This window comes from Carassius auratus, chromosome 1, assembly GCF_003368295.1.
Source record: "Carassius auratus strain Wakin chromosome 1, ASM336829v1, whole genome shotgun sequence".
Classification (NCBI taxonomy): domain Eukaryota; kingdom Metazoa; phylum Chordata; class Actinopteri; order Cypriniformes; family Cyprinidae; genus Carassius; species Carassius auratus.
This window is the reverse complement of record NC_039243.1, coordinates 3,216,638-3,242,423: the sequence shown is the minus strand read 5'-3', so window position 1 is coordinate 3,242,423 and position 25,786 is coordinate 3,216,638. Positions and strand designations below refer to the sequence as shown.

The 25,786-nt window shown below is 37.1% G+C and overlaps 2 protein-coding genes across 2 annotated transcripts in view; one reads left to right on the top strand and one right to left on the bottom strand.

Moving 5' to 3' along the window:
- Positions 1 to 25,786, bottom strand: part of LOC113116074 (B-cell receptor CD22-like) — a 109,307-nt gene that overhangs the window by 56,227 nt on the left and 27,294 nt on the right. The gene's annotated exons all lie outside the window — the stretch shown is intronic.
- On the top strand, positions 9,693 to 25,723 carry LOC113116864 (sialic acid-binding Ig-like lectin 12). Its single transcript, XM_026285199.1, has 8 exons — positions 9,693 to 10,008; positions 10,107 to 10,355; positions 12,091 to 12,348; positions 12,431 to 12,673; positions 12,752 to 12,839; positions 19,744 to 19,789; positions 24,826 to 25,073; positions 25,148 to 25,723. Exons 1-8 carry the CDS (start codon positions 9,720 to 9,722, stop codon positions 25,212 to 25,214), a joined length of 1,488 nt encoding a protein of 495 aa, XP_026140984.1. The 5' UTR covers positions 9,693 to 9,719; the 3' UTR covers positions 25,215 to 25,723.

Genomic DNA, 25,786 nt, shown 5'->3' with positions numbered 1-25,786 from the left:
AATTTAAATGGATTAAACTAGCTAAATTGATTTACGCTTAATTTAATTGGGGCCATAATCATTTTTTTCAGTGTAACATTACATAGTTAAAACACTGATGTTTTGTTCTTAGACAGAAATTATTTTAATTTAACGTTACTAAGTTCCTCAAATTTTAGCCACACAGAATTAACTTTCTTCTTACTGCACTTTCGAGCTTTTCCTTCATCCTGGCAGCGACTTGGTGATTGAGGTTCAGTTGTTCCTTCAACGCTATAATTTACATAATAGATATCTGATTCCATTATTTGCACTTACATACAGTTATACAGTACACTATGTGTTCACAGATGTGCTGCTCTCCAGAATGAGTACTGCGTATTTACTGTTTATTTAAATAGTACTGACCTGATAATTTTTGTTGAACTTATGCAAATATTTTTGTGTGTCTTTGTTGTTCCTCTTTCCTTCAGTGATTCTGAACAGCACTCAATCAGCATTTAATTTATCACTTAATTGTCTTTAACACTGTTTCAGTGTTACTTTAACGCTCTGGAGTATGGACACATGAGGGGTGTCAGTTTACACAGGGGCACCTTCTCTTGCCCACTGATGAAGAGGAATGGACTTCCACAATGGCAGGAGGGTTTCCCCTGAGGGGAAGTGTTTAGGGATATTTGTGTGTTTAAGTTTAAAAGGAAGTGCAACGCAACACTAGACTTCCATGTTTCGGTTTTACTATGATTGTGTTGATGGCTACAAACAAACAAACAAACAAACATTAAATAACTAAATAACAGTCGAACAAGGAATCATTTTCATTTTTGGGTGAACTATCCTTTTCATTTAGGCATTTTCTCATTATATGTGTCAAGAAGATGATACACTAAATGTTAGTTTCTGAACAGGATAGTGCAATGTGTTATATATATATAGTAGTAGTAGTAGTGTACGGAAGTTCTAAGCGGCCATGCATTATAATTTTTTTTCTTCTTGTTTTCTCGTTATAACGACTTAATTTTCTCGTTATCTCGACATAACTAAGGTTGTTTTCCGTTATAACGACTTAATTTTCTCGTTATCTCGACATAACAAAGTTCGTTTTCTCATTATAACGACTTAATTTTCTCGTTTTCTCGACATAACGAAGTTCGTTTTCTCGTTATAACGACTTCGTTTTCTCTAAGAAGTTACAAAACTGCGCCAGCAGTTGGCACTATAGACCTGAATATAACTGATGGGTGTTGTACACTATCCACTTTACTGTACGTGGACCTTCCTGGTGATCGCTATAATTTGTGCAGTCTTGTTCATTACTGACATTTCATTAATTCATAAATGTTAAATGCTTGAATCAATATGAATATTTTGTGTATTAAGTTCCTGCTAGATGCATGAGTTTCACCAACGCGTTCTGTGTCATAAAATAATTGCTTATCAAAACCAAGGTTGACATCACTGTATTCTGTTTATCTACAGTAGGACGGGATTTAACGATGTAGGCTGATGTGCTTCTTTTCCTTATTACTAATCTTTATTGTTAACCATATTGATGAGAAATGTGATGTATATGTAAAATCCATAGGCTAATTTAATTCAGTTTTGTTCTGTAATGTTGTAATGTTTTTTTTCCACACACACACACACACACACACACATACACTACACGTACACATGAACGCTCTTTTCAAACAGAAGCTTGTAACACACCTGATATCTGCCACATCATATAATGACTACTACAAATTACAAATTATATATAATTTTATTTCAAATAAAGGGAAAATGAAAAGGAGTTTAATCCAAGCAGCTCTAATGGCGTGGTGTTGCCATTTAAACATGTTAATTACAAAAAACAAAATGTTTGTTGTACTATCTCTGGAAAAATCAACAGTGATTGATCTGCCTTTATTTATGTACAGTATTGTAGACGTTATTACCTAGGAGAAGCAAACTTTGCTGAAATATAGGCTACAGTAAGAGCGCCTGCATGGTCCATCAGATGCCTGTCAAAGTTGAGTTCGTTACTATAGCAACAGTAAAACTGTCATGTCGTTATAACGAGAAAACAAAAAGGAAAAAAAAATATAATGCATGGCCGCTTAGAACTTCCGTAGTAGTGCCCTTCGGAAGCAGTTTCAAACTTTTCTATAGTCAACATGCGTTACCTTTTTGAGCCTCAGTAAGTAATAGCAGCTAATGTAAGATTTGTGTATTGGCAGGGTTGGGAAAGTTTACTTTTAAAATGTATGTAATGTAAACTAATATAAATACTTTTGAATACTTTTAAATACTTAAGGCCTACTTAAGGGCCATGTTAATTCTGAAGTCTTGTTTTTATGTTAATCACCTCTAAACACATTATTTGACCCTCTAACTCTAGCACTCTCTATTCTAATTCTAAAAATAAATAAATAAATAACACGCCCCTTTTAGACTTGCACTTTATTAATTTACTAACTGCTAAAAAGATTTTTTCTCTCTGATTCTTACTCCGCATCACAGTTGCACCATGATTCCTTTTCCACGTTTTCACAGTGTTACGCGTCATAACCAATCACACACAAGTTTGTTGAGTTTATTAACATAGCAGCCAATCAGATGCTTTCAGATGAGTCATCGCTGAAACACCTGAGATTTGTTCAGTGTGCACATTCGCTATCTGACTGGATTCTGTTCTCTTACAAATTCTCTCATCTCTCAGTAGGGGATTCATTCATCAAAAAGTGTATAGACAGCTTTACTGATTCATGAAGGGAGTTTTTGAGTGCACTAGACTTAAGTCAGTTATGTACTTTGACAAGCTAAATTTTCTTTGCTCGCTTATATCTCTTTACAATTAGTTTTAATAACTTTAAAATGTACAGGTAATAAAATTAATTAATTTCACACTTGAACATGACTTTGAACATCTCTGGATGGTGAAAAGCATAGACATATAAAACAGCTAGACACCTCATTGGCATTGGATCGTACGTCAATGGCGCCACCATATTGGTCTGGGCAATTTGCCATAACTCTCATAAATGGACTGAAGATGATGAGACTTACATGATAGGTATATGCGTAGTTGGTGTAGGACGGAGAATGCTGTAAAAGCTAAAAACGCTGTACAGTTTTACAAAGCCTTTACTATAATGCAGTTTTTAATTTGTTTCCTGAGTTTGGTCTTTTAAAAACACTGTTTTAATGCATTTGCCACATTAAACGTAGAAGGTCACGAATCATTCCAGCTGATTGAAAATAATCGGCTCAATTGTCACAAAATGGATATCGGAGAAGATACCAGTTTAATATAAATAGATGATACTTTATAAAGTTTATCTCAGTATTCGACAGTGGCTGTGAGACTGCACTAAAATAAGAGCATAATTATCATGAAATTGTGTTTGTAACTATAGCAACGGTTTACAGGTATGTCCTTTCAGAATCATCACTGACCGATAGAAATAAACAGTGGTGTCAAAAGTACTGGCATTCATTACTCAAGTAGAACTATAGATACTAGGGTTTAAAAAGACTTTTGTAGAAGTTGAAGTATCAACTCAAGATTTTTAATCAAGTAAAAGTGTAAAAGTACTGGTTTAAAAAACTACTTAAAGTATAAAAGTAAAAGTAATGTAAGGGGGAAAAAAAAGCTTAGGCCGCACCACAGGGGCCTATTGTGCACTACCCCACCACCTCAAAAAACATTTTTCTAAAGGCCATAGGCCATAATGACTATAATGTTATATTAAAATGTTCATGTTGAAAAATTTGGGATGCACTAGGCTTCCTGTTTCAGCCGCATATATGAAAATACAAAAATGGTGTGCACATCCCAAACATCCAATTAGGACGCAGGTGCAAGACAACTAAATGATATAGACAAATAAAGAAGTGAAGTCTGAACACTGAAAACTACTGCTCCAGAGGAATTTAATCAAGCAACGTTTCGACCTTCAGGTCCTCCTCAGCCACATATATGCCCATTTAAAATGAACGCACTTTAGTACAATGCAAATACATTAAAGGACTAGAGATATGATGACTAGTTGCCAATAAGTATTGTTATGGTGCAAAAAGTCAAACTTCAGAGGCTTGTCATCAATAACTTTTAATGGAATGTACATCCAAGATTAGCTGCAGGAATCTGCGAGGGCAATGGACAAGAACATTGGTGCAGGCTTAATAACAATTACACTTGTATGGTTGTCTATTTACAGTAAACATTATAGTGCTGTCAAAATGAATGATTACTCCAAGTGATTAATCAAAAACTAAAACTGAAAAATAAATTATAATCCTGATACTTTATTGATTGATACCTTCTTGTATTTGGTACATACGTCTGCTTTGTCCAGTGTTTGGGGGGTAACGAGTTACAAAGTTGGTATAGCCTACTTATCACAACATTGTCAATCGCATCGTCAATCGAAAACGCTAATTTATTAAAACGTCTCGCTACCGAACTACGTACAGTAGCTTAATTTGTGGAGGACGAAGAAAAAGCACTCATTTGGTAAATGAGCCAGTGAGAAATAATAACTTTTAAGTAGGGTCCAGTGCCTTTTCAATACTTTTAAAACGGTACCGGCTCCTAAACGGTGCCTGAACCGATACTTAAAAAAAAAGAACCACAAAAAACTATGGATAACTTTAAAGAACATTACAAATATTTAAAATAAATCCATAGCTTGTTGTGCAAGTTGTGCTTCCCTTAATCTAAGGCTAATAAATGTATTTCACAATCTGGGTCATTATTTAATACAAAACCACACATAATGTTTCCACTGTATCTCTGTCACTCACTCTGATATAAAAGTTAACATGAGTGCTGTCTGTAACTGTCTTAAATCAGTTCTGTGAATTACTGTATGGTCATTAATGCATTCTTTATAAAGTAGCAACAATGTCGTTTTTAAAATACAGTACTGTGCAAAAGTCTTATGGAAAAAATAGTATTTTCTCCCCAAAAAGGGTTTTAAGCCAGTTATTTATATCTGTAGTGTGTCAGTAGGAAATATCAGTTTGCCATTAATTTTAATAATAATCTAGTGCGATTTTGAATGCAGTTTGAAGCAGTTTGACAACATCAAAATGAATGTTTGGAAATGTAAACTGATATTTTATACTGACACACTACAGCAAAATATATAAATAACTGTCCGAACACCATTCTTTTAAGTGAAAATACTAACGTGTCTAAGACTTTTGCACAGTAGTATATGTATAAAGTACGTATGATTAAATTAAGTATATTTAAATAAGTTTAATTAAAGTATGTGTTCGTTCATATGTGTTAAGGGCTAGATTTTCGCTTTAGGAAACCGGCTGTGGTGTGATGAGCGAAAACTTTACAGATGAGAAACCGACTGTTACCTCGTGACCTTTTGTAAACTGTATTTATGACAAAGAACTGCACAGATATGGATATTCTAACAATCTATCGATAAACACACACCTTGTGTCCTCTGTTTGTTTAAGTGCGCATGCGCTGCTCCGTTCGCGGTCTGCGCCTCTGCGGATTGAAGAGCGCGCTGAAAGACGGGAGGAGACCGGTCTGACGCTCGTTTCATGTGAAATTTAAGGGGACTGACTCTGAGGCGATCGGATACCGGTTCCATACCCAACCGTTTTTTTTTTTTTTTTAAGATATATATTTTTTGATAAACGAACCCAAAACTGTCTATGTCCTGGCTGGACTGTGATGTGATTTGTGTCACGTGCAGGTGCGATGGATCGCGTACAGACCAATAGGGTGTCGGAATGGTATATGTTTATACTTATCATCCAACCACAATCAAATTCAATCCATCCGGATGGCGCGATTTATCTGGATAGGTTTTTTTTTTTTTTTTTTTTTTTTGAATGATGACAAGCCGGAATGAAAACAAGCCGAAATGAAATATCAGTAACGAAGCTATTTTTAAAATGTAAGGAGTAGAAAGTACAGATACTTGCCTGAAAATGTAAGGAGTAGAAGTAAAAAGTCGGCTGAAAAAAATCACTCAAGTATAGATACCCCAAATTTCTACTTAAGTACAGTAACGAAGTATTTGTACTTCGTTACTTGACACCTCTGGAAATAAAAGTTTATCGATTTCTTCACTTTCAAATAACGAGGAGCAGAATATTTTCCTGAAATAAAGGGGAGAAAAAGTCTATGTTTTGCAATGTAGTAAAGAAAATTTAAAGTTTCATAAAAATTGAATTGGCAGACACATTAGACTTTTGCAGTGTCATTTATCATCTGCATGACAGATAATTATATGTAACAATAATTGTCTTGTCAAGCTATATAAATTAAAACAGTAATGATACACCCCTTTCATTTTCCTTTCTCATACTCTGATGATCTGAAATAATCACATTTTCTCAAATTATTTAATTCATAATTCATTCTTCTATCTGAAGACCTGATCGTCTTACTGTGGATAAACAACCCAATTAATTTACTATATTCGTATGTTAGCCTAAAGATCAGCTTAATTTAACAAAACAATCATTTCAGGGACATGGCGAGTTACAGGCAAATGTTTTTTCTTCTTCTTTTGTACATAATGAAGGCTTTAAAAAACTGCACAGTGTTTTTAGCTTTTTAAACAATATTCTCTGTCCTACACCAACTACGCACACATTTCCTATCATGTAAGTCTATGAAAGACGATTGAACCAATCAGAGTAGGTGTGGGGCCCCGCATTGATCTAAAGGCTGCAGCCGGGTGCTTCTCGTTTTGGCCCATATCCAGCCAACATCTGGCCCGCATTGATCATTTTCACCAACAGAGGGAGCTGCAAGCCACACTGATTGAGTTGGGGTGGAAGAGGGATGCTGGAAAACTGTCACAGGACAGGGGTAGGTAGGCTGCATATATTTACGTATTGTGCAAGTTAGGATGCACTTGTTAGGATTCATGAGTTGCACTTATGTCATATTGGTTGATTATCTGATCGTGCTCCTCCCGAACCTTCTTAATAAAATATCATATATCCAACATGACAGACTGAACACCAGAGGTTATGAAGAACAAGTGTCAACACTGTAAATATTGACTCATTGTATTTTTGCTAAGAGAAGCCTTTAAAATGTATGATATGCTTATTGTTGTTTTTTAGCATGTCAAATGTGAAAAAAAATAATATTGAAGCAACAAACTTTGCAAAACAAAATGTATGTCACTGCCAAAACATGACTGCATTGTATTTCCGGTCTTTAAGGGCTTCACTTTATCTTCATGTTTTTTTTGCTTGCCATCAAGAGTGCACTCTCTTTCAGTGTTTGGAATAACACCATTTAAAAGAACAACGTTAGGTAACGACATTATTTTTTCATTAACGGGGTAATCTACTTTTCCCGTCGTTACAACGCCGTTAACATTACTGGACGTTAAATGCGGTGCGTTACTATGCATTGATTTAATAAAATATGTAATCTGAACCCAACCCCGGCTCACACAGCGAGTGAGGAGGTGGGTTGACTGATAACGAGATAAGCGATTATGATTGGCTAAGGCACAGTCATGTGTTTCATGGTAGCCAATCAGAGCCAGTGTTTTTACACACATGCCGTCACAAGCGCCAGCAGCACCAAACACACACACACACACACACACACACACACACAACAGCTACACAGAGATTCGCAGCAGAGATGGCGAGTCAGGAGCAATCCAATGAAAAGTTGGCATTTTCAAGGTGGAGATATAAGCACTACTTCAAATTCATTGTGGTCAAAGGCAAGAACATGTAATGTGTGACACGCATCTACAAAGCTAGTGGCCAAAAACACTTTTCTTACAAAGATAATACTTGAAATGCAGGATAAAACTCTTGCTGTCTTTTGACGTGCAATAAATATCGAAAGTTATGTATGAACACCTGTCTGTTCTACTCATTTTAACTGATTTGTGAAAACTGCAAAAAAAAAAAAAAAAAAAAATTCTTTGACATAACAACTTTTTTTTTTTTTTTTTTCAGTAACGCAAGTAGTTACTTTCCCTGGTAACAAGTTACTTTTATTATAGAGTAATTCTAGTTTCTAACTCAGTTACTTTTTGGAACAAGTAGTGAGTAACTATAACTAATTACTTTTTTAAAGTAACGTTCCCAACAGTGCTCTCCTTTGCATCAGTTTTTGTTTATAATAAAGCAAAAAAGATTGCATTAGCATCCTCTTTTGTTGGCTGTCTATGTCATTTAATCTGACACTTTTTCTTTGATGATGAACCGGTCAGAAGGTCCTGATGGTCAGTCCATCCCTGCCTGAGCCCTTCATCACTTGAGTCTGCTCTGGAGTTGATTTATTAGCATTTCTTCCCTTAAGAATTAGTTTGATGCAGTATTCTGTATGTATATGAGTGTGTGTCTAAAAGTGAAGTGCTTTATGAGACTGTATTAGCATATGAAAGAGCATTAAATAAAAGTTATACAACTCACATATGGATGTCATTTAGTTTTTAAATCAACACTGATTCTCTTGTTAGTCTTAACTGTTGTGTGTTTGGTTATATGCTTGCTTCATTTCTGATTTCTTTGCTCTGTTTTCACACTTCTGTCTCTGTGTGTTTATTTGTGCAGCATCCTCCATCTAAACTGATGAAGTCATTCACACTGTGGATACAAGCACTTCCTTACCATCTCCTGCTCCAGACATCAACACTAATGTGTAAGTACATGTGCATATGTGTGTTTTAGTCGAGTAATGTTCTTCACTTGTTGAGGGAGGGACACTGCTGGGTATTAAAACAGTGTTAACCACAGAGAGTCTAAAAGTGTGTGTTATACTGAGTTCAGTCATTTGTCTGCTGCTGATCTGATGAGCTTCAACACGGTAAGACAAACACACTCATACTTCAATGAAAACTGATGATTATTGCTCATATAACACACGAGTCTTAACGTGAGAAATGTTAAGAATATGGAGATGTAGATGTACTGTTCATGAGTGTATAAGAGCTGATTAATGCTGTATTATAGATATATTTGACGCTGATGTCGGTCAGAATGGCTCCTCGTCTTCCTCTGATCTTTCTGCTCATGATTCACGGTGAGTCTCTGTTACATTCACATTACAAACTCTCTGATGGTTTTATTTAAGGCCTCACGATGAGCAGCTGATGAGAACTTTCTTCTGTCCTGTTCTCACATATTTCCTTTTAAACAGGAAGTTTAGCTGAGAAACGTCACAGGACTTGTGTCTTTTATAAATATCTAGTAGTCTTCTGTTATTTGCTGCTCAGTGTCATGTGATTTAGCGACGTGTTCATTGTTCAGAGCATCTGATTGGACCAAATATCTGTTTGACACTAGAATGTGAATATTTTTGGCTCATGTTCTGGGAAGTGAGTGTTCATGTGTTAAATATTGTCAAAGAAGTTCACTTCGATATGGATGAGGTTAGAGATGACAAACTCACAAAACGCACATTGGGATTTAATAAATCAACTTATTATCAACTGATTTTTTTCTAAGTTTTGTTTTTCATAATTTAATAGTGCAGCATGTTGTTCACAGCTGATTTCCTGTTTTTTTTTTCACTCCTTTGTCTCTGTGTTTTTATTTCTACTTTTCTGCAACTGATGAACTTCATATAATTTATTATTCATGCTGTTGCTTGTTTAATTAGTAAAAGATTATTACTATGTTTTTATTATCCAGTGTTGCTAATTAAACATAATTTTCCTCCTGATGTATTCTGTGTTTCAGTGGTTTCTGCTGATTTGAGTGTGAGTTACAGTTCTTCACACATCTGTGCACTAATGAACTCATCAGTGATAATGAACTGCACTTATACATACCCTACTGGACATCAGATCATGAAAGTGTTCTGGACCAAAAACCCTGTAAAGGGTAAAGAGCCTCCAGATCTGTGTGAGGATCCTGAATACAGTCAGAGGCTTCAGTATCTGGGAGACAAACAGCAGAACTGCACCATCAGACTGAGTCATGTGACACAGAACGACCAACACATGTACTGTTTCAGATTCATAACTGATAAACCTAATGGAAAATGGACTGGTTATCCAGGAGTGACTCTTACTGTCACAGGTGACTTTCATGAGGCTGAGCTCTTCTTCTGTGCATTATGTTGAATAATAATCAGTGTATGACAGCAGCACTAGATATAATGTGTGTGTTGTGTTCAGATCTTCAGGTGGAGGCTCCTGAGAGAGTGACAGAGGGTCATAATGTCAGTCTGACATGTAAAAGCAGCTGCACTCTGACTGACAGAGCAACATTCATCTGGTACAGAAACTCACAGCCATTAACTGAGAGAAGAGACAGAAACAATCAACTCCTGCTGCAGTCAGTCAGAAGAGAGGATGCAGGCAGATACAGCTGTGCTCTACATGGACACACTTACATCTCTCCTGCTGCTCAGCTCAATGTCTCCTGTGAGTACAGATAGACAATTCATCTTTAAAGTTGTCTTTGAAAAGTTCATGGCTACATATCTCTGATTAATGGTTAGTAGTTTTTTTATAAGCTCTTGTCCTTTTACTAAAACCATTATTCTGAAAACAAAACCAGGTTTAAATGTTAGTGTCTCTAATACACAACAGATTATTTCTAAGGCTGAGAATGAAACAGGAAAGATCGCTTTTTCAAAACTTGCCAGTGAATAAAAATGCACATACATTATGTATATAATAATATAATATAATGATCATAATTCCTTACATTTATATAGCGCTTTTCTAGAGACTCAAAGCGCTTTACATAGTCAGAAGGTATCTCCTCATCCACCTGGATGATGCGACGGCATATTGTGCCAGAACGCCCACCACACACCACACACCAGCTTACTGGTGGAGAGGAGACGGAGTGATGAAGCCAATCAGCAGATATGGGGATTGTTAGGAAGCCATGGTGGTCAGAGGCCAGTGGGCGAATTTAGCCAGGATGCCGAGGTCACACCTCTACTCTTCCTGGGGTTTGTAATGACCACAACTATATGATTCATAACTTTTATGAATCTAGAAGCCTAAATACAAACGCCAGAACTAAATAGCTAACATTATGCTATAAACTACATATCAACTTCATATCAACTATCATTTTCCATGATAATTATTTACTCTGTGGATTAATTTTAATCTACATTATATTAAAAAACAAACCAAAAATGTGTTTATATGTGTTCTTTTTTTATTTGTGCCATCAGAGAGGGAGGAATAAGTGATGTGACATTCAGCCGAGTATGGTGACCCATACTCAGAATTTGTGCTCTGCATTTAACCCATACAATTTTTTATGCTGCGGCACCCCGGGAGTCCGTAAAAAAAATCAGTAAAACCAACTTAGACCAGCATGACAGTGGCCAAGCCCACTTTTAAACCATGTTAAAAGAATATAACCACCAAAATTAATACAATTAATTACCCACCAAACACGGGTCAGACCTTCAGACTGGTCTGACTCGGGTTGCTATATCATTTCTAACGGGTCCGGCTTATGGTTTTTGTAAACCATACTATCAAAACCACCTTCAATCCCATAGACTTTCATGGAGGGGGTGAAAACTTTTATAGAACGACCCAGCTTTTTTACGTTTCTCCTATAATACATTAATAGAAATACAAATCCTCACAGCTCGAGGTATTAAAAACGATAGGGGTTTTGTGTGCTTTGCTCAAGGGCACCTCAATCATGAGGTGAGGCCCAAGACTTGAACCTGCAACCTTAGGGGTTAACTGTTAAACAATATGAACAATCACTTAACATTATACAATTATACACTTAACAATCACTTAACATTATAGATTAATATAATAATAATAATAATAATAATAATAATAATAATAAATTACCCAGTTATGGCCAATAGCATCAGCATGTTAGTAAGTGTTCTTGTCAGAGTGATGATGTTGTGTGTCTCTGATAGCACCTGCAGTCTCATTTAGCAATTTGGTAGCAACCGTAATTTTTAAAAAACTTAAACAGCTTTAAAAAATCATGAGTGAGTGAGTGGGGTGTAACTGAAATTGTCCTTCAGCCACAGCTGCTACTTCCAGTGAATCCTGTGATCTCTATCAGTCCATCTAATGATGGAGTTTCAGAAATCTGTGATTTATAAGTGTCAGTCGTGTGATGTCAAATTTACTTTGTTAATTTCTTGCATTTTTTTAGACCCTCCTAAAAATGTCTCAGTGTCTATAAATGGGTCGGGTGTGATATTGGAGGGAGATTCAGTGACTCTGATCTGCAGCAGTGATTCAATCCCTCCTGCTCTGAACTTCAGCTGGTTTAAAGGAGAAATGTTTGTAGGATCTGGAAGAATCTACAGCATCTCAAAGATCAGCTCTGATCACAGTGAAGAATACAAGTGTAGATCCATCAATGAACATGGAGAGAACTACTCTGATGCTGTGACTTTAAACGTCATGTGTGAGTTAATGATTATCTGCACATTGTTCAAATTCACAGTTTTCTAATATTTATTTTGGATTAAATTTTTTGTCCTTTTAAGATCCTCCCAGGAATGTCTCAGTGTCTATAACTGGATCTGGTGTAATAGTGGAGGGAGATTCAGTGACTCTGATCTGCAGCAGTGATTCAAACCCTCCTGCTCTGAACTTCAGCTGGTTTAAGGAGAATCAAAGCTCAGCTGTTGGATCTGGACAGAGTTTCAGTGCACTACAGAGTGGACGCTTCTACTGTGAGGCTCACAATCAACATGGATCTCAGAGATCAGACGCTGTTACTGTCACAGGTGAAGCTTTTATTAACACACTCCTGGATCTTCACATCATTCATCAGTTTGTTAATTATGATGATCTTCATCTTTCAGTTCATCCTGGAGCTGATAGGAATGTGATTGTGATCGCAGCAACATCTGGAGGATTATTCATCACCATCATCATCGTCCTGCTTATAATGTGAGTTTAATAAATAAAACTGCAGTGATTATATGTTAATTTTTGTTCTGATGTAGTAAAAACTTGATCATATATGTTTGTTTATAAGATTTTATACAGTAAAGATTGTGTCAAAGCAGCTCTACACACTGTTAAAAATCGCTGTAAAAAAACGGCCAAATTTCGACAGTAACATACTGTTTTTCAGTAAAACAGTGCATTCTGGGTAATATTCATCGTTTTCTAGAAGGTAGCCTGCTGCTATATATCGTAAATTAACAACGTTCAAAGTCGACACTCAGCGGCTGTGTTTCAAATCACACCCTACTCCCTCATTCACTATTCCCTACATGAGTTTACTAATATAGTCCACCTGACAGAGAGAATGAAAACTAATGAGTGAATTCAGACAATGATCAACAGCTGCTGTTAATGAGTAGAATCACTGAAGAAAAAAGAAACAAGACAAACACAAGAAATACAACTGACTTCAGCCACAGCTTTAGATGAAATTAACTGAAGATTTAAACAATCAACAAACAGCTTTATCAACTTCACTCATTACTAACTGACTTTATTTCTATCAGATCAGAGATCAGAGATCAAAAGATCTTATTGAGAATTACAGAGGTGTAGATGATAATCTTAGTTTCGTTTAGCATCACCATTGTGGAGATCAGTGTTTGCTTTAGTTGGGCTCCTGACCCTTGACTTTTGTTTCATTGCTATATTTGTATCTTTATGATACATCTATTACAGCAATATTAATCTTGATGATCAAGTGCTTATGACTGTTTCTGTCAGGCATGATCTACTAGACTGACTTGTTGTTATAATAGTCAAATAATAATTTTGTGTTGAAATATGTGAGTGAATAACACTTTTCTTTCGTTTGTTTCTTCAAATTTATAAGATTGAACGGTAATGTGATTATCTGGATATGGATTTTTGAGCTTTAAATATTTTGGGCAGCAGTCCTCACAACACTGAAAGAGAGACATCAACAATCAGCATATTAATCTCAACAATGGTGACAATCAAAAGGTTTATGATGCAATGCATGCTGGGTACCAGCACAGGATAAAACTCATCCATGACTCCCAGCATGCATTGCGGCATGAATAAATTATGCCACTGAATTGTTCACTTATTTTCTTGAATTCTTATGTGCTTATCATTTTGCATTTGTTTTAAGTTTTAGTAGCATGTGTTGTGATGTTCAGAACTGATCTGTTCATTTATTTTGTGGATTGTCACCATTGCTGTGATTCATACGCTGATTCTTGATGTTTCTGTCTAAATTTCAGCAAAGGTTTTTTTTTTTTATTTTGAGTGAAATTTTCTTAACAGTCTTTTATAACTTATTACTCAGCAGTGTTCCTTCTTATGCTGTAGTATCAATAAGAGATAGTGGTGGAAATTATGATTCTTTCTAGTGATTCGTTCATTTTCAGTTCGTTCACCAAAATGATTCGTTCAGAATCGTTCACTGATTCGTTCAGTGACCATTTCTTCGTATTACACAAAATAAGCCAGCAGATGGCAAAAAGTGTATTATGTTGTTATGTCTTAAGTCAAAGAACGTATACACTTGTTACAAAAACTGATCCGGCTTTATTAAAATGTGTGTATAATCGCATTCAATATATAAAGTCTAATTAAGTTGTTCAGATGAACAAAGCACAAGGTTTTCTTGCCTAAATAGCATTTTAATTGTTTGGTCAGACAGTTTGTTTATTATATATTCACATTCATCAATCGTGGATAAACGTGGAGTTGCTAAATATCAAAACAAGCGTATGTGCACAGTACAGTACCTATAACTGCGCTTTGCATTTTTGCGAGATTGACATGCTAAATGGCAGACTGACCCGGTTTACTCTCATTCATTTCGTTCACGAACGAGATAAGCTATGTACCAGTTCATTTCATTCACGAACAACATGTATCCGTTCATTTAGCTCGTTCACGAATGACATGTGTGCCAGTTCAGTCATTTCATTCACGAACGAGATTTACTAAATCATTCAACTCGTGCACGAACGACATGTGCTTTGCCGATTGAGAAACGTGATTGGTAAACTGTTTGCCAGAATATACCCTGACCATCAGGTCACTCATTTCATTCACGACCGAGATGTATCATTCAACTCGTGCACGAACGACATGTGTGCCAGTTCAGTCATTTCATTCACGAATGCTATGTATCAGCTCATTCAACTCATTCACGAACGACATGGGTACCAGTTCAGTCATTTAGTTCACGAACGATAAGATCTCTAGATCTAGTTCAGACTCATATGAAACTCGTTCATTGAAGGGCGTATTCGTTCACTACATTCAACAAATCACATACTCTGTCACATCTCATACTCGAAGGCTATTGGCTCGAGGTTGAGTAATTCTTTGACAGGATGAAACAGTTGTTACCCGGTTCACTGAGCTGCGCATGCGCTGCTTATAGCGCCGCGCTGCTGTGGAGGGAGGAACTTCACTGAACGAGAAATATGAGTCAGTGGATTACGTGAACGAGAACGATTCGTTCACCTAAAAGATTCGTTCAAAAAGAACGATTCGTTCGCGAACGACACATCACTAATAAGAGAAGAGACATGGGATTAGATCAGAAATAATAGTATTTGTTCTTGTCAATCTATAAACAACAATATCAGATTTTTTTTCTTCTGTGTACTTTTGTTTTGCTATAACAGGTTCCAAAGGCGCATTGTTACAGCATGTAAAAAAAAAAAAAAAACCTTAATTGTTGAAAAGTCACGTTCAAGAGCCCAACTAAAGTAAACACTGATCTCCATCATGGTAGTGAAAAAAACACCTAAACCTATTTAACTCTCCATAAGTTCTTCTGTAGACATCTGACAGAAATAAAGTCAGTCTGGTTAGTAATGTGAATCTGGTGAAGCTGTTTTAGTAGTTGTTTAATCAGATCTTGAGAGATTTGATGTATTCTTTTATTCAGTTGATTTCATCTAAGGCTGTGGTTGAAGTAATTTGTAGTTCTTGTGTTTCTCTTTGCTTCAGTGATTCTGCAGGTGTTTATCACTAATGCTCAATCATCAATTAATCACCGAATTATCTCATTAACTTTACTGATTCGGTGTTACTCTAACACTCTGTAGTGTGCACACATTATAAGTGTTCATTTAAAACTGAGGATTTTCTTGTGGGGTTTAAAGGGTTAAAGATTTAAGATGAAGAAAAAACAGCATGAAACATAATTTAACAGTAATAAACTGTAATTAATTTACAGGAAACAAACTGTAGAAAAATAGTTATTTACTGGCACCCCTGCTGCCAGTAAATGACTGTTTTTCTATTGTTTCTTGCCGTAAATAAATGTTTGCCAGCAAAAAAAGTGTTTTTCTACAGTTTGTTGCCGTTAAGTCAAGGAAAAACAGTAATATACTGTAAAATGTAAACGTCAGATTTACCAAATGAAAAAAAAAAGTTAATTTAACTAAAATATTTGTGAACATCCATAGAAAAAAAAATTAGGCAAAGTCATACACTGATAATGAGAGTAAATACTGAACTTGACTGTATTAATGTGTGTTTGCACAAGAGAGATCGTTTAGTTTAATGTAGTTTTGTTGTTCACCATTGTGCTGGAGAGTAGAGCCTGTGCTTCAGTCAATGATGAGCCACAAATTCTGATTTTTTGCTGCTTTATATAAAGGCAGTAAATGTGGAGTCGCTGATACAGTGGTGATCTCTGTGTTAAGTACTTCAGCACATACATGTGTAATACAGCTGACAATGAGCTGCAGTGATTTGAGTAAAAGTCATGTATTTAGTTACTTTATTACTGCACATTAAGTGTAAGAAATATTCCTTCTCAGTGGACTCAAATGAAATAAGTTCATAGTACTAACATCGTAGGAATGCTAGTTTTAAAAACTCGAACTGTTTGAAGCAGTGGGAGTGGAGTTAATTTCCATGGTAGAATTTACGGTAAAATACTGTTAAAAAATAAGAGCGGTAAATTAATGGTTAAGAGCTGTAAATTAACAGTACTTTACTGGCACCCCTGCTGCCAGAAAATTATTGTTATTTAATGGCAAAAATTTTTACAGTGCAGTGTCAGACAGAAAAAAGATGTATTGATAATGCAAGAGGATAATACACTCTCAGAAAATAAAGTACATAATTGTACCTTTAGGGGTACAATAGCTTGTCACTGGGACTGTACCTTCAAGGGTACAGCTTTTGTACCCTTGGCATAGTGTACAAATTTGTACCCTTGTGATTTGTACCTTAAGATACCAGTTTTGTACCTGTGGTGACAATTTTGTACCTTTCTTTAACAGTACAAAAATGTACCCTTCAAAATCGGTACAATCGTTGACTATAATATATATATATAACACACACGCTGAATTAAAATCAGAATTTACTAAATCCTTTTCATAAAAACAATGTCTAATTATAACATAGAAATGATCATCTAATGAATGAGTGCAATTTGCCTGAAAATCCATTTCATCTCCTGGTTTCAGTATAATCCTTTTATTAACAGCCTTGACAGAGCATGCATGAAAGTGACGCTCATAAGACAAAGGATCCACATGTTGTCTTTGTTAAAGAGATAATAGATTTGCCAAAACAATGGAATAGACTCAGAATGCAGTACATCTCGATGTCGGTTACTTCTATGTCTGCTTCTGATATTTTTTGAAGGACCTCCTTGGTTGAAAGCCCTGTAAGAACCAGAGGTGGGAAGTCCAGGGGCCAAAGAGTAAAAGTCCTGCCATATTTTTGTTCCACCCATGAACTCAGCAGCTGATTTCACCAGAGGAGGAACCAAGTCATTCCTTCCAAGTCACAAACGAGTCTTGAGTCAAAACCCAAGTCCTCAAAGAGTTAAAGTTAATGAGATAATTAAGTGACTAATTAAATGATGATTGTGCAATAATGATTAACACCTGCTGTTATTGAGCAATACAGAGGATCATATGTTGATGTTTAATGTACCCTATACCAAGGTTACAAAAGCTGTAACCTTGAGGGTACACTCTCAGAAAATAAAGTACATAATTGTACCTTTAGGGGTACAATAGCTTGTCACTCTGAATTCGTATTCTGTATTTAACCCATCCAAAGTGCACAGAGAGAGCAGTGAATACATGGCAGTCCTTTCTAACAACTAAGCCACAAACTCTTTTCTTTAAACGTATAATCACGAAATTTAATCAAGATCATACAATCATCTGCTAGATCAAGAGTTGTATCAGCATTGCACAAATGTTTGCTTCAAAACAATAATTCAATTGTTTAGAAGCAAATTTTTAAACACTGTTTAAAGGCTCGAGCTCAACTGAAGCAAATACTCACCACAATTATGGTGGCAAAGTTTTTTTTTTTCTTCTTTCAATTGATTTCATGCAAGGCTGTGCTTAAAGTCAGTTGTAGTTATTGTGTTTCTCTTTTCTTCTGTGGTCACTATTGCATCTTCATTTAATTAGTCACTTAATTATCTCATGAACTTTAACTCTTTGAGAACTTGGGATTTGATTCAAGACTCGTTTGTGACTTGGAAGGAATGACTTGTTTCCTCCTCTGATGAAATCATCTGATGAGTTCATGGGTGGAGCAAAAATATGGCAGGACTTTTACTCTTTGGCACCTGGACTACCCAATCTGGTAAGAACCATGCGTTACCGTGCTATGACTTTGTCTCCGCCAAAAGAAAGAAACAGAAGAAACCTGACGTTCTTTTAAATTGAGATTCAAGCAGCCAATCAGGGCTGGCTCTATAAATTGTACCTTAACCTTTAAAAGAAACGGTACATATATGTACCTTTTACTGTTTGGGAACATATATGTACCTTTTTGACCCTCACAAAGGTACATACATGTACCTTAAGGTCCAATAATAAGCCCTATGGGGTACGTTAGTGTAGATTGTACCTTGGGGGACAGAAATGGACTCCTTCTGTACCCCTATTTCTGACAGTGTAGTAAAGTTACATTTTCAGTTAAAGTCAGTTCATCATTGATTCAGTGATTTCATCATCCAAATCAGCCCAACTACAATAGTATCTGTGCAATCAACACAATATTGCCAGAAATTAAACTAATCTAACCAGACAGGACACTACACTGTAAAAAGTGATTATAGGCCTCCAAATAACTCTGTTTTGGGGGCCTTACAACCTTTTGAACATGATGCCTTTATCATATCTATGTAAGCATCACAAATGTGAATTTGTAAAAAAGTTGACGTCATGTGATGTATATAATGTTTTCGAAGGGTGTTTCATGATCACCAACTACTGGCCTCGCATGCATAACATAGTATTCTTTAGCATAGTGTTTTTTTGTTTTTTTTGTCCAATGAAATCAATATTTTTGTGTAAATTTTACTTAATTTTTTCATGTTATTCTACTCAATTTGAATGATTATTTCTACTTAATTAAAATTTGTTAAATTTAATTAATAATATTGCTTGTAAATTTTTGACACAATTTTATTGAATAAATATAGAGAATCACTTTTTACAGTGCAACAAGAAATCAAAACTCCATCGGTGGCAGAAATGGAGAAAAACCTTTGGAGTAACCAGGCTCAGTCGGGACCAGTTCTCCTCTGAACAGATGAAAGTAGCATGATGTGGTTTAATTCCAGTCTGCCGCACACGTGCAGAGGTCTTGTCTGGTTCTCGTAGTCTTGAGCTGATGAGGTCTTCACAGGGGATCTGTCTCAAGGGTTCATCTAGTTGTCGTTCAGGGCTGTAGAGGTTGACTTGTGCTGATCCACCATCTGGTCTGGATATGGACTGGATCTGAGTGGCTACGAATAAGAATAAAACAGACTAATATTTGATTATGTCATTCATCTTACGATGTAACAAGTACATCAGGGGTTAAGTATATTAATGAATGCTGTTAATGTCTGTCATTATAACAGGAGGATACGAAAGAGTGATCAATCTGAAGATCTAACAATGAAACAGGTAAATAAACACGACTTCACAGAAGCAGACTATGTTTTAGTTATCTGATGTTATGTGATCTAATGTTGTACTTGGTCTGAAAAGTTTGAGACCTGCTGCTGTCTCAGAAGCTGCTCACCTCTGAAACTTTTATTTGTCTTACAGTTTTGACAATCTCTAGGAAACATTTCGGTAACACTTTAAAATAATGGTCCGTTGTTAATAAGTAACTACGCAGGAAGTAATAGGTAGTACTACATTAACCCTTAACTTAATACTATTAACTAATATAGAAGCAATATTAACTAAGCAGTAAGTAATAGCTCATTTAGGACATAGGTAGTTCCTTATTAGGTATTTGATAATTACTAAAAGAAAAATATTGTCATTGAGAACTACTTTGGAACTATGGCCAACTAATGTAGAATAACTAATTAATTACTAATCACAACAGCTACGTCTATAAAGTGAACAATTAGCTTCTTTATGGAAACGTGTATATATATATATATATATATATATATATATATATATATATATATATATATATATATATATATATATATATCAATATCATAAACTGGTGGAGTTTATGATTATTAGGTGCAGGCCGTTCTATCTGCCGAGGGAATATACTGCTATACTGCTCATTTCAGTGTACATTCCCCCATTCAACATCACCAGCAACAGGACCGACGCACTTAATGAACTGTACCAGCACATCAGTGAGCAGCAGACTGCACACCCCGATGCTTTTCTCATCATAGCTGGGGATTTCAACCATGCTGACCTTAAGAGTGTGTTTCCAAAAATACACCAGCACATCAACTTTCCAACACGAGGTAATAACATTTTGGACTTTGTTTACACCACACAGAGAGGAGTTTACAAAGCCCTCCCCCACCTCGGAGCCTCAGATCACATCACTGTTATGCTAATGCCTGCATACAGACCGCTCATTAAAGTCGCCAAACCAGTTTACAAACAGATTAAAGTGTGGCCAGAAGGATCATCAGAGATTCTTCAGGACTGCTTCAACACAACTGACTGGGACATGTTTAAACAGGCTGCCACATTCAATAACACCACTGACCTCCAGGAGTACTCAGAGACTGTTACTGCCTACATCAATAAGTGTATTGATGATGTAACGATCACAAAAACTATCACTGTCCGGGCCAACCAGAAGCCATGGATGACAGGGGAGGTCTACAGACTCCTGAAGACACGGAATGCTGCCTTCAGGGCTGGAGATGGGGTGGGCCTGAGAACAGCTAGGGCCAACCTGTCCCGTGGCATCAGAGAGGCTAAGAGACAGCACTCCAGGAAGATAGCTCATCAATTCAGCGACAGCAGAGACACTAGGAACCTGTGGCAGGGGATACAGACCATTACGGATTACAAGCCCCCACCACGGACCTGTGACAACAACATCTCTCTGCTGAACGAGCTGAACACCTTCTTCGCTCGCTTTGAGGCACAAAACAGCACCACTGCACAGAAGACTCCACCTCCTCCCGGCAACCAGGTGATGACTCTGACCCCAGACAGCGTGAGGAGATCCTTCAGCAGGATCAATGCCCGCAAAGCTCCGGGTCCTGACAACATCCCTGGGCATGTACTGAAAGACTGTGCAGCAGAACTCACTGATGTCTTCACAGACATTTTTAACATCTCACTGAGTCAGGCTGTTGTTCCCACATGCTTTAAAACTACCACTATCATCCCAGTCCCCGAAGAAGCCATCTCCATCCTGCTTCAATGACTACCGTCCTGTTGCACTTACCCCCATCCTCATGAAGTGCTTTGAACGGCTAGTCATGCACCACATCAAGTCTGCCCTCCCCCCCTCCCTGGACCCCTTCCAGTTTGCATATCGGTCCAACCGGTCGACCGATGATGCCATCTCCACTGCCGTCCACTCAGCACTCACCCATCTGGAAAAAAAGGACTCTTATGTCAGAATGCTGTTCATAGACTTCAGTTCAGCATTCAACACAATCATCCCTCAGCAGCTCATCTACAAGCTGAGTCAGCTGGGGCTTAACACTTCACTGTGCAACTGGCTGTTGGACTTTCTGACTGGAAGACCTCAGGCAGTACGGGTCGGCAGCAACACATCCAGCACCATCACACTGAACACTGGGGCCCCCCAAGGATGTGTGCTGAGCCCCCTCCTCTTCACTCTGCTGACCCATGACTGCACACCGTCACACAGCTCCAACCTCTTCATTAAGTTTGCAGATGACACGACGGTGGTGGGTCTCATTAGCAACAAAGATGAGACAAACTACAGGAGTGAGGTGAGCCGCCTGGCTGGGTGGTGCAGTGACAACAATCTCTCTCTGAATGTGGAGAAGACGAAGGAGATTGTTGTAGACTTCAGGAGAGCACACACTCAGCACGTTCCTCTGACCATCAACGGTGCGACTGTGGAGAGAGTGAGCAGCACCAAGTTCCTGGGTGTGCACATCACAGAGGACCTCTCCTGGACTGAAAACACCGCAGCACTGGCCAAGAAATCACAACAGCGTCTCTACTTCCTCCGCAAACTGAGGAGAGCCAGAGCCCCACCCCCAATCATGTACAAATTCTACAGAGGGACCACCGAGAGCATCCTGTCGAGCTGCATCACTGTGTGGTATGGCGCCTGCAACGCATCCTGCCAAAAGACTCTACAACGCATAGTGAGAGCAGCTGAGAAGATCATTGGAGTCTCTCTACCCTCCCTCCAGGACATTTATGGAACACGTCCCGCAAAGCCCTCTGCATCACAGGTGATCCCACCCACCCATCACACAGCTTCTTCAGCCTGCTGCCATCAGGGAGGAGACTGCGGAGTCTCCAGGCCAGGACCAGCAGACTGAAGGACAGCTTCATCCACCAGGCTGTCAGGAAGCTGAACTCCCTCCCGAACCTGCCCCCCCTCCCCTCTTCTTCCCCAGGCACCACTGAACTATGAACACCCCCCCCCCACACACACACACACTAATTATATGATGACATGCACGAGTCACTTGTGCAGCATTGGTCTGCTCACTCACCGCTCACTACCTCATTCGGCATGGAACTACCTCATCAGTCCGTTAAATAACTGCTCTTGGTCACTTGTCACTTTAATCAGACTTAAGATATTTTTAATAAGTGATTTTTTTTGCACTAAAAAATCTTTTAACTGCACTGTTGTTCACTTCATTGATTTGCACTATATCTGTCATTTATCTTGCGCTGCTTTATTTAACTTTATTTTTAACTTTTATTTTTATTATATGTCTTTTTTTTATAATTCCCTTATTGTATAATTGTATCTACATTTTATATTTGATCTAGTTATTTTTTTTTAGGCTTTAATGTTAATGTTATCTGTATGCACCGGGGTCTGAGAGTAACGCAATTTCGATTCTCTGTATGTATGTACTGTACATGTGGAAATTGACAATAAAGCAGACTTGAACTTGAACTGAACTTGAATATATATAGCCTATCCATATGATATATTTAATGAGCTCCATTAAGTTCAATGTCTCCAACTCTAATAACTTTAACGTTAGTGATATTATGCTGGGGAGGGCTTCTCTGTAGGAAGTGACAATAAATAATGATGTTCTTTTGTCAAAACATATTTGCATCCTTCATTGACTGCATTTATAGTGTTAAGCACAAAACAACATCTTCCAGATTACAATGTCTGGTAGAATATCACTAGTTCCTCACAGAAATATATGGCTGTACAGTATGTGTCAGATAATTTTATTGTAAGTTAGTTGTGAAATCCATGACTCATTACTCGAGTGTTACCTTGTCAGTCCGCAGGAACTACTAGTGATCTGGCCCATTATTTTAAAGTGAAAAACATGTTAACTCCTGACTTATTACTCAAGCGTTACCTTGTCAGTCCACAGGAACTACTAGTGATCTGGACCATTATTTTAAAGTGAAACAATAATCAGCATATGAATCTCAACAATGGTGACAAACAGCATATTCAGATAAACAGATCTACTCTGAACATCACAAATCTAGATACTAAAAATTCACATAAAAACAGCAAAAGTAAAATATAGTTAGAATAAAAAGTTAAAAAGACAGTTCAGCTCATAATTTATTCATGCCGCAATGCATGATGGGAGCCATGGATGAGTTTTTATTGGCTACAACATGCTTTTTTGATGGTCACCGTTGTTGTGATGCTCACACTCATTCTTGATGTCTGTGTGTCTAAACTGGAGAACTCTTTCTTTATGTAGAACTAACTTTTAAAAACATGTCATATTATACCAAAAATGCTGGATCTCTTAATCCCCCCCCCCTTCTTAATTATCTCATTAACTTCAACTCTGCTTCAGTGTTATTTTTAACACTGCTTCAGAGTTTATATGAGTCCTCACTGTGTGGCTGTGTTTAACACAGGAGATTTTGCTGTGTAACATTTAAACCTCTATTAATTCATAATAATATTTCTTTAGACACATAAAATTCAAACTGGTTTGTATTTGCGCAAAGTTGGTTATGCTGTTTGTGGAGATTATTAATCATCTGCTGAGATCTTGAGCAATTTAATATATTTTATTTCAGTTGATTTCTTCTAAGGCTGTGGCTAAAGTCAGTAGTTCTTGTGTTTTTCTTTTCTTCAGTGATTCTGCTTGTTAACATCCAGTATTCATCACTTATGATCAATCAGCACTTAATTAATCACATACTTATCTCATGAATCTTGACACTGCTTCAGTGTTACTTTAACACTCTTTTAGAGTGGGACCATGTATGCTCTGAGCAGTGTTGATTTAACACTCTGGCTTTTACTGTGTATCATTCTGGTTTTTACAAAAGAAAACATTGCATATAAACATTGTTTGTTTATGTAAGAATGCTTTGATTTGAGACATTAATGAAGTCTTTTGGTAGTTTTGTGCATTCTGAATGTGAAATAAACTGCTGTATCAAGTTGAACGATGTTAGGAGAACTGTGAGAAGAGTTTTGAAAAAGTGACTTCAGTATTAAGAAATGTGTTGTGATTGTAAAATCAACTGTAATTGTGTGTTTTCTTGTCTTTCAGAATGATCTTTATTCTGATGTGTCACAGAGAGTTTCCGTTCATGACGAGTCTCTTTCTGAACCTGATCCAGTCAATGATGCTCTGTATGCCAGTGTGAAACCCAGCAGATCCAGAGGAGAAACTCCTGAATCCAGAGATACTGAGGAGATCCAGGACACAACTGTCCAATATCACAGAAAGAAAGAGAGGAAAAGACCGGAAGAAGATGAATGTCAGTATGACAACATATGTTCATCAGCTGCCATGAGGTGAGAAAAAACAACTTCACCAGCACAGTTCATGTAATCAGAGATGTAACACTGTTGTGCTCCTGTTTGTTCAGATTTTCTAGGAAATCAAATGTTCAAACTGTGGAAGACGTATCAGTGATCTACAGCAATGTCGGATGAGAAGTCAGAAGTCAGAAAGAGCTGTATTGTATGTATGACTGCACAAACAAAACCTGCGTTCATCTGTTTAATGAGTGACTGTTGGATTATTGTATAATTGTGGAGACATTTACTCATCTGTTTAGACCACAACCACTATATGTTCAAAACCCACATTTTATTTGATTCTTCATATATGAGGATATATATATTCTCCCTTCATATATCCAAATTTACATACAGACGGTTGGTCTGGGAACGCCCCGTCACGTGATGTGAATTTAGCCTGTGGGGGAAAACATTGCCTTGGCACCAATTGAAATAACTGGGACAACCATCCTGAAGAGATTCTGTGTCGTTTTATGTACCGCCAATAAACAAACAAATTATGAAATGAATTTCTACATCCTAGAGCTGAAGATCTTTGCCCGGACCTGAATGAATGAATGAATAATGATGCACCATCAGTGAGTGCAGGACCGCGCTGAACACATCTACTGTGGATTCATTAATTTTCCTCCACAAAAACATGCAGGCTTGGCTTAATTGTTGTGAGTAAAGGTTTTTTAAATGATAACTAAATATTCATTGAG